Here is a 9,682-nt window from a genome sequence, read left to right as displayed (position 1 = left end):
TCCTCCTTACTGTAGTGGCAGTTGCATGTACCCTGCTATGGATGATAAGACATGCCAACTAGGTCAAGCCCTGTGCAAGAGAAAAATCCTTGTGAGGAATCCCAGAGTGGCCATCTTCCCCTTCGTGGTATGAGATGACATTCCTCCTTAACAAATGGGGTCTGTCAAATGAGTACCCGGACAACCCCTGACTGGCTGATGAACCAGGCAATACACAGCAATCCCCAAAGGTAGCACGCAGAGTTAAAAGGCCACTGTAGCAGTTGGGTGACTTCTGCTGTGGGTGGTATGACAAGTAACTGAGGGTGAGCTGTCTCCCCAGAAAGAATTTGCCTTTGTAAGGAAGGAATTACCAAGAGCCTTGGCTACTCTCTACTGTATTAGCCTTTCAGTTGCCAGGAAAAGTGAAGCTTATTGGGGAGGAGGGAGGGTGAGATGAAGGTGTCTTGCTGGTTTTGTTTTTGTTTTTCACAGTTGGTGCTGCACAGGGGAAAAAGAGTATAAAATAGGTCTGTGCTAAGTAAGGAGCCCCTTCCAAGAATCCAAAAACAGCTAGGAAAGAGAGAGAGAGCAACGCGAAAGTGACAGAAGTTACCCCCTGAGGTTAGAGCTTTATCACAGAGGAAGAGGAAAATCCCAAATACATCATGGAGATAAAGGCTTTGATAATGGCCCAGTACAGGGAATGATGATAATTAGGGAATACTTTGCATCTGGACAGCTAAACTTAGGAATGACTTTAAAACAATAAGTGAAAGAACCTTCACTGCTGGGCTTGTGAGGCTGTGGAACATAGGGCGGGGAGTAGATGAGTTTACCTGCTATTATGGAAACAAACAAACTTGGTAACACAGGCACCCATCCATCCCTAAGACAAGGCTGAGCAACCTGGGACAATAGAGTGGAAAACAGTCTTGATAGACTGGTCCATGGGAGCCATTAGGGACTCTTGTTTATCACTGGCTGGGGTCCCCATGAGCATGAGGGACTGGAAGACAATAATAGAAAGACAAGCATTATTGAGCAGGTTGGCTACATGAGAATCCGTGTTGGTGTGAAGCTCACTGGCCCAGATAGGGCTGTATTCACAGGAGAGCTAAGAAAAAGGTTAATTCGGCAGAGACTGGTGTGGGGTTTTAAGCCCTGTGGTGAACCGTGAAATAGAAGAGGCTCTGGCAGATCTGAACAACTTAGACTGACATGTAAATATTGGTTGATAAAGCGCTAATGCAATCAAGAGGGCATGAGAGAAGGGGAAAGTTGACAGTGGCCCATCCAGGTTACTCAAAAGCAAATGTGCCAAGATTTGTGTTGAGCTGGAGCTTCTAGGGGAGAGAGTGTTGCAAGAAGGAAAAGTCAATGATTGTAACACCATGCAAGTCTTTCAAGCTTGAACAACAGTTCACCAAAGAAGTGGAAGAATGAAAGACAGAGGATTCAGATTAAGAAGCCTAAAACTTCTCACGGACACTGGCAGTTATTGTCCCCTGTGTATCCTGGGTACTTTTCTCCCCTGCAAAAAAAGTACACCGGGGATAGAGATCGTTTGTTTAGCACTGGTCCCTCTTAGAATCCAAGTGGGGTTGATGGAGAAACAGTGGGCACAGTGCCATCTCAGACTCTTTCATACACAGGGAGCAAGCTTGAGCAGCAGGTGAAGGAGGCAAAAGCATGGTCCCACTCCTCCTTGTCCCTGGAGAGGGTGAAATAACACAGTAACCTGTCATGGGTGGGGAGAGAGGTGTGGCAGCCCACAGCAGTGCCCCAGACTGAGGAAGCAGACTATCTCATGGAGAGTGACTGTAGTTTACAGAGAGCTAAATTAGATAGCACCTCCTCATCCATATCACTGTATCCAGCAACATTCCTCTAATGAAATGATTGATAAATGTGCTGTTATCTCTTTCTATTAGGTTGGGCCTTGCCACTATGTGTTCTTTAGTATCCCCCCCCCCCCCCGCCAGCTGCTGAGTCTCAAGATTGGGACTTGTTTGGGGAAGATGAAGGTGGCAGTTCAGAGATTCTTCCCAGCGTCTGTAAAAAGTTTTCGCATTATGGAGAGTGTGGTGTTGAACTCTTAAATGTCTTGTAGATTTGGAAAAGCATCAGGAAGAATAACCAAAACAGCAGTTAGAAGCTGAATAAAAGTACCATGTATAGATGAAGAAGCAATGGAGATCTCATTGCTAATGATGGGTTTTCTTCATGAGTTGTTGGTCATGAGAGCGGAAACTGTCTTGTGCCTGGGGTGTCTGCCGCTAGCGTATTCTCTGCTGACTAGACAGTGCCTAGAACCATGTAGTCTGCTGTCACAAAACATTTGTCAGGTCAAAGTTTGATGTCAGATTCCTGGTTAGCATCCTCCATGAACTTCAAAAGCAGTTAGAATAAAATCCTAACTCTGTACCATGCCTCAGCACCAAATTCTGAATGATGGCTCATTGCTGTGTCTCACTCTGGTTTCCTTCTAGCTTTCTTTCCTTCCTGCAGCTTCTCCCACACCACACTCTTGGTACGTGTTCTTCCCAGTTCCACATCTCCCTTCCCCAGCATCTCTGCATACTTGTTTTTGTGTCATCCCATTATTCAAGACCAAATCCACTGGCAGCTTGGGAAATGACTGTTTGTTTAAAACTTTATATTTAATTCTTTGAAAATTTCATGCAGTAGATTTTAATTATATTCTTTCCAATCTCCCACTTCCTCCTAGATCCTCTGCCCTTCCATATCCAACCAGCTTCATGTTCTTTCTCCCTCAACAACAAAAAGCCACTAAAAACATGGAGGCCAATTCCTTTTGGCCAGCTTCTGAGCATGGGGCCACCCTGGAATATTGTTGATATACCTAGTGTCACTCCATTGAAGAAAACTGATTCTTCCTCTCCTGGTGGCTATTATTTTCAAAAAAGTCCTGGCTAAGAGTGACTTTGTGCCCACTCACTGTCCTTTCTTCTGGGAGGGATTCTGTCTGGCTTGGGCTTGTAAAGGTCTTGCTCATGATGCCACAGCCTCTGTAAGTGCACACGTGCTTCCATCCTGCTGTTTCGGGAAACTGTCCACCACCACTGGGTCTTGCAATCTTTCCATGCATCTCTCCTCCGCCTAGATCCCTGAGCCTTGAGAGGAGAGATGTGACATAGACATCCTGTTCAAGGCTGAGCACCAAAGACAGCTCTACAACTTGACGCCCATCAGCCTGATTCGTACTATTCACAAGATGTATGAATCTCCGGGCTTATGTGTTTCTTTATTTGTGTGTTATTATTTCATAAATTAGAGTGCAAGTCAAGGAATCCAGCTTGTCTCTTCATTACTATGTTCCCAGGGCCTTGAAGAATATGACAATGACCATGATGATGTAAAGCGTTAACCCTTCCCTACACCTTTGATTGGCTTTCAAGGGTTTGAACTGTTGGCTGTTTAGTCCTAACATTGACACAGTATTGACTATCACTCAATAGCTACTCCTAATGAGCTGTTGACAGTCTGGGAGCTAATTCTGCATAGGAACTGGAAACAGAGATTTCTTAGAAAATAGAACCATGTGATTTCTCAAGAAGTCAAGGTAAATTTGTGCCATTTACAGCTTGATCATCTAAGAGGGTCAATTAGATGCTACATTGTGGAGCTCTTGAAATCTCCCGAGACCCTGATACATGTAAAGGACGCCACTCTAAGTAATGTGAACGGGCATATACTACTAACTTTTGTGTATAATTTCCAGCACTCTGTAGAACCTTTCAAGCTTTTATATACACCTTGGTTAAGAGTCCTCGTTCTAGAATTTTTGTGCTCCAATTCAGAGAGAAGTAATCCCACCACAGCTTTAAAGACTACCCAGTGAGGCGCAGAGTCAGGGCCAAGCTAGGAGATTTCTGTGAACACATCAGAGAAGGTTGGACAAAACAAAAGGAAGAAAACTATTCCAGGTGGTTTGGGGGCATAAAGGTGGATAGGTGAGTGGAAAATTCAAGAACAGCAAAGAATGGGTAAGAAACAAAAAAGAGAATGATGAGATGCCTTGGGCAGATCAATGGTATCCATTGTGTCTAAAGTACTCCTCTTGGTTTCTTGAAGTGGATATGTCCTTCTAGGGAGAGAAATTCTTTCCCCACAAAGATAAGAGAGTTAGACAAACTTAGAGATCAACTAAGATATAACATAAATACACATGTCTCAGTCAGTGTTCTATTGCTGTGAAGAAACACCATGACGACAGCAACTCTTATAAAGGAAAGCATCTAATTGGGGAGCATCTAATTGGGGTGGCTTACAGTTTCAGAAGTTTAGTCTATGGTCATCATGGTGGGAAGCATGGTGGCACACAGGCAGACATGGTGCTGGCAAAAGAGCTGAGAGTTCTACATCCTGGATCCGCAGGTGTGGGAAAGAGAGAGAATCTGGGCCCTGAATGGACTTTTTTGAAACCTCAAAGCCCGCCCACACTGATACACTTCCTTTAACAAGGCCGCATCTCCTAATCCTTTCAAATAGTGCCACTCCCTGGTCAGCCAGTATTCAAGTCTATGAGTCTACGGGGGCCGTTCTCATTCAGACCACTACAGTGCATAAATTAGTTTCTGCTTAGATGACGTAACAGCGTGTGGTAATAAGTTTGCCTCTCACCATGCCAACCAATCCATGCCTTAGTTTGCTAGAGAATGGAGTGGGGTCTTTTCACTCATTCCCTACACCTCGTTCTTTTCCCTTCAGTGACGATGAATGAACATATGTTCGAGGATTCAAAGCAGTTTGAAGAAGAACCCTCAGTGTCACCCAGGCTTGACACAGAGGTGAGCATGGTGGCATGGCTTTGTGGCACATTAGAAGTGGGTCAGACTGAGAAGCACTTTGTTACTTGGTAACATTTTCATAGTGACTCACATGGGGAAAACAGGACTCAGTGGGTCTCAGACCCTCTAAGTACAGCATGATTACCAGAGTTATTCATTCTTTCAGCATGTATTTGTTTGTTTGTTTGTTTGTTTGTTTGGTTTTTGAGACAGGGTTTCTCTGTGTAGCTTTGCGCCTTTCCTGGAATTCACTTGGTAGCCCAGGCTGGCCTCGAACTCACAGAGATCCGCCTGCCTCTGCCTCCCGAGTGCTGGGATTAAAGGCGTGCACCACCACCGCCCGGCTCAGCATGTATTTGTAAAACAGCGATTATAAATAAAGCGTTGTTGTCCAGATAGGGAAGGAACAAAAAAACAGTATCTATCTTCTGTCATGGTTCATAAAGTTAGGGAATTGCACGTAGAGTTCCCCCCTCCTCAAAATCTACCTTTCTAACTTCTCTAATGCGATCTTAGCGTTTTATTTCACTTCACCTAAGGTGTTTTCTTTCTTTGAATTCCTTTACTTAAATTTAAAAAAAAAAAAAAAAAAAAAGAACTTTTGCAACATACGTACAATCATGCTTCAGAAGACAGTGTATAAGGATGGTCACACAAGATCGTATGCCCTGGTGGCAGAGCAGCTTAGTGTGTTGAATACAGCAGAACAGTCAGTCACAGAAGGATGGAAGGAATCCCAATCAGTCGCCGAGTGGTACCGGTCTGTCTTTGTCTAGTCATTCAAGGAGCTTTGCTTCTTTACCACAAAGTAGGGAGGTGTTAAAAATGGCAGTTAAATTAGCCAAATTAACTGGTAACATATGACCAAAGCCTGCAACGGATTCAGCACGGGCTAAATTTCTACCCCAGCTATAATTATCACTGGATCAGTGCTGCTGCACTCCAGGCTGGAAGCCGATTCCTTCATCTTCCTCACTCACATCGAGTCAGCTTTCCCAGTGGCACCATTTTGATATGGTCTCAGCCCCGTCCTTGCCTTCCCATCTCTATTGCCTGCTTCCTGGTGGATTTTAACGTTGCCGGCCCCCCCCCCCCCCCCCCCCCCCCCCCCCCCCCCCGCCCTGCCTCAGACAATTTGGGCAAGACCATAATCATTTACCTGTGGGTTTGGACAACTGTATAACTAGCCACACCTCCTCTTCCTGTGCTTGAAACCGTCTCCCATGTGACCTCAGAGTCCACCAGAGAAAGCACAATGCTGACAACCGGTGCCTGTGCAGACATACCTACTTAACATTACTTCTCCTGTGTCCGTAGACACCCCCTGAAACATGTGTCAACCCTGTCTGCCTCCCAGATCCAATTTGTCCTGCAGACCCACCTCGAAGCCCACTTCCGGTTACTTGGAGTGGATTTTCACTTTCTTTCAGCTCTTTTGCAGTGTGTGGACTCTCCAGTATACCGCTTATTTATATTGAAATGCGTTTGGGCAACAGTATGGAGTCATAGTTAAATGCATAGGAATTGAGACCAGATAGTTGCGGTGACCTAACTCAGTACCTTGCACAAAAAAACTAAGCTTGGTAAAGGACAAATGTTAGTCATTTGTACTATTAATATTGTACACATCTCTAATTCCCCTAGCAAAATGACCCTAGACAATAATGATCTTAGAGTATTAATGGTGCTTTTCTCAATACTTGGCCTGGCAACATTTTATTAGATTCACAACTCAGAATTAATTGCTTCAAAACTGATTTTTTATAGGCTCCTCTACAAACTCATGTTGTAAGAGGCAAGGGATATATGAAAGGTTGAGATTGACATATGATTTAAGTATACAGTTTTACTCAACTTCTGATTAGTGTTGATTGAACCAATAGTTTACAAGTCAAGGGATGTGGGGTGAATAAAACCACTTTTATTAAGTGGTATGGCATCATCAGTACAGTTAATACACACTACTGCCTGCCCTTCTACCAATGGGTGCCAATGAGCATGTTAAGAGCTGCTTTGAAGTGCTTCCCCAAGGGCCCCTTATCTTGCCAAGTGTTTGCATAATGGTTGATGAAGAGAATAACATTCTATTTGAGGATCTCCAAGTGCCTGCCTAGGTGATGTCCCATTCTGCTGATTGAGGATACTGAGGCTGGCTGTATACAGCCACGCAGGACAAGGACTGGCTACACAAGACAATGTTTTAACTTCCAACAGTTAACAGTCCAGGCTTTCCTAAGTGATTGGTGTTTTTTTATTATTACTATTATTATTATTATTATTATTACTATTATTATTATTATTTTATCTTATGGGCATGGAGAATATGTGCCCAATTAGATTCCCCTATTGGCTGGACTAAAGGAAAACAAAGGAAAATTTGTGGATTTGCAAAGGCAGGAATTCTTTATTGGCTTCCACTTAATTCATTTATTTACTTCCTATGTATTTTAAATACCAGACCTCTGCTTTTAGTATCTGTTCTTCTAAGTACTTGTGTTTTCAAGCTACACGAACACTAGGTACACAAGTAACTTTTAGCACATTCACATGTACCTTGTAGATTTGAGGCCTACTGTACATAGACACACCCCGTCTTGCAGAGAGCCAAACTTGGGTATGAATTCCAGCTTTCATACTTCATTACTGTGGACTTTGGACAAATTCTTTAACCTTTCTAAGTTTCCTTTCTGTGAAACGAGAATAATATTCCATAATTCACAGAGATGTCTTGAGAATTAAATACAATAACTCAAGTAAATTACTTTGTGCGTAGTAGGCATTCAATAAATGTCAGTTTCCTTCTCTTCCCTGTTATTAATGCTTATTAAACTATATTAAAAACTAGAACCAGACTGTGATAATGCAATCCTTTATTAAGTGTTTAAGCCAAATAATCAACTTCCCTCAGGGGGAAGAGAAGTGTTAAATTTGTTTCATTTGGTGAACTTATTTATTAGTCTTTTTTCTTGAGTTTTATTTCATTTTAGTCCACAGTTCAGGCAATCTGTATTCTTTTTGCTGGCCTAGAGTTGAGTTCTTGTAAATTATCTACTGTCTTGACTTTCATCTATTAGAGATCACTATTTATTATCTTGGCAGCTCGATTTTATTTACTAACTACGTCATATTACAAAGTTTTGCTCTCAACAGTTTCCCGGAGATCTAATCTAAGGATTTCAGAGAACCAAGTTTACCACCGCAGCGTCACTACGTAGGCGAACGAGGGGTGGGGCGGAGGGATCCACACCGTCTGTGTGCTTTCGTGTTAATTTTATAGTCTTGTATTTAAGTGGAGCCACGTTTTCCTCAAGGACGCAGCCTGAGAGAAGCAGCCAAGACAAGAGCCGGAGCTAGCCTCGCTCTGCACCTTTAAGGACTGGAGACTTGTTCTTAGCTCCGCCTCCTTCCCGGCCCACCTCTAAACTCTGATTGACAGGGCGCCCGGGCGAGGAGGAGCTGAAGGAAGCAGAGGAGGAGGAGCCGGGTGAAAAGTAGTGGGAGGAAGAGCCCGTTTCCCTGGACTGGCCAATCAGAGTGGGGGGCGGGGCTCTGAAGCCCTCCTCCCTCTGCTGGCCCCCGCCTCCTGGTCTCTCCGCCCCCTCCCCCCTTCCCTCGGCCCCCTCCCCTCTCCTCCTTCTCGTCCTCCTCCTCCTCCTCCTTCTCCTCCTCCTCCTCCTCCTCCTCCTCCTTCTCCTCCTCCTCCTCTCAGGCTGTGGTTTTTTCTGTATATGTTTCTGGAGTCCTGAGCCTGGGCTAAACAAAAGCAGGAGGCTGACGGGGCTGCTGGAGTTTGCAGAGACACGGAGGAGGAGAGAGCTTGGGCTTTGCCTGCCGCCACGGCTGGGGGAGATCTGGCTTCTGCTACAGCCCACCCCCTTTGAGATCACTCTGGCCCGGAGTGGGGGTGGGGGGCAGCGGGGGGTGGGGGGGAAAGTTTGCATTGCAATCCCCCTGCCTTCCTCTCCTTTCTCCCGATCAATGCATATTTGCAAAAGGATTAAGCCACAGATTTAAGCGCCGGGAGCCCATTTCTGCCTTGCAAAGGAGATCGGACTGAAAAACCCAAAGGCAGCTCTGATTTCTTTTCGCCAAGTGGGAAGGTGGTTTATTTTTCTTGCTTTTTTGGAGTCAACACCCTTCCCCACCAGCCCTTATCCCCACCCTCACCCCGCAACCCCTTCACGCCCCCCTCCCCCTCCCCATCCTCCCACCATCCTCTAAAGAGGCAAAGAGATTTTTTTTTTTCCGTTTGGTCTTTTTTTTTTTTTTTTTTAAAACCCCGGTCCCTGTTTATCCTGAAAAGGATTTGAAGACAGCTTGAAGGATAAAAAGCCTCGGTGCTTCCCAGGCGCCGAGCCGAGGAGCCGAAGAGGAAGAGCCGGGGCTGCCGGAGCCTTCGGAGATGGACGAGCAGCCGAGGCTGATGCATTCCCACGCTGGGGTCGGGATGGCCGGACACCCCGGCCTGTCCCAGCACTTGCAGGATGGGGCCGGAGGGACCGAGGGGGAGGGCGGGAGGAAGCAGGACATCGGGGACATTTTACAGCAAATTATGACCATCACAGACCAGAGTTTGGATGAAGCGCAGGCCAGGTGAGATGGAGGCTTTTCTTTGCCTTTCTTTTTTTTTTTTTTCCTCCCTCTCGCAGGGGGAAACAATGGGAACCGAATCACCACAGCGCTTTCTTTTAAAAAAATGTTGTTTCTTTTCTCATTTTGACAAGCAACTCCATGGCGGAGGAGTAAAATTTAAAGAAGCGTTGTTATCGAAAGTGTGCTCGCCCGTGCGGTGATATGGCTGTGTGTAGATACTGTGCGTGTGTGTCTGTTAGAGGTATTTGTATGAATGCACACAAACACGCAGCCACGCCGAAAATGCGCCAACTAAT

At 45.2% G+C, this 9,682-nt stretch overlaps 1 protein-coding gene across 4 annotated transcripts in view; it reads left to right on the top strand.

Moving 5' to 3' along the window:
- The first annotated feature begins 8,537 nt into the window (after nt 1–8,537).
- Nucleotides 8,538–9,682, top strand: part of Pbx1 (PBX homeobox 1) — a 313,260-nt gene continuing 312,115 nt past the window's right edge. For 3 of the 4 annotated variants that reach the window (XM_042258536.2, XM_042258538.2, XM_042258537.2), the window contains exon 1: nt 8,551–9,386. In XM_042258536.2, the coding sequence (XP_042114470.1) occupies nt 9,196–9,386 (191 nt within the window). In that variant the 5' untranslated portion in view covers nt 8,551–9,195. Of the gene's footprint in view, nt 9,387–9,682 lie in introns of all 4 variants that reach the window. The other variant, XM_042258535.2, reaches the window with a different exon arrangement.

The sequence above is a fragment of the Peromyscus maniculatus genome, chromosome 11, assembly GCF_049852395.1.
Source record: "Peromyscus maniculatus bairdii isolate BWxNUB_F1_BW_parent chromosome 11, HU_Pman_BW_mat_3.1, whole genome shotgun sequence".
Taxonomy (NCBI): domain Eukaryota; kingdom Metazoa; phylum Chordata; class Mammalia; order Rodentia; family Cricetidae; genus Peromyscus; species Peromyscus maniculatus.
Note: the sequence above shows the minus strand (reverse complement) of the source record. Positions and strands in the feature narration are given on the sequence as shown.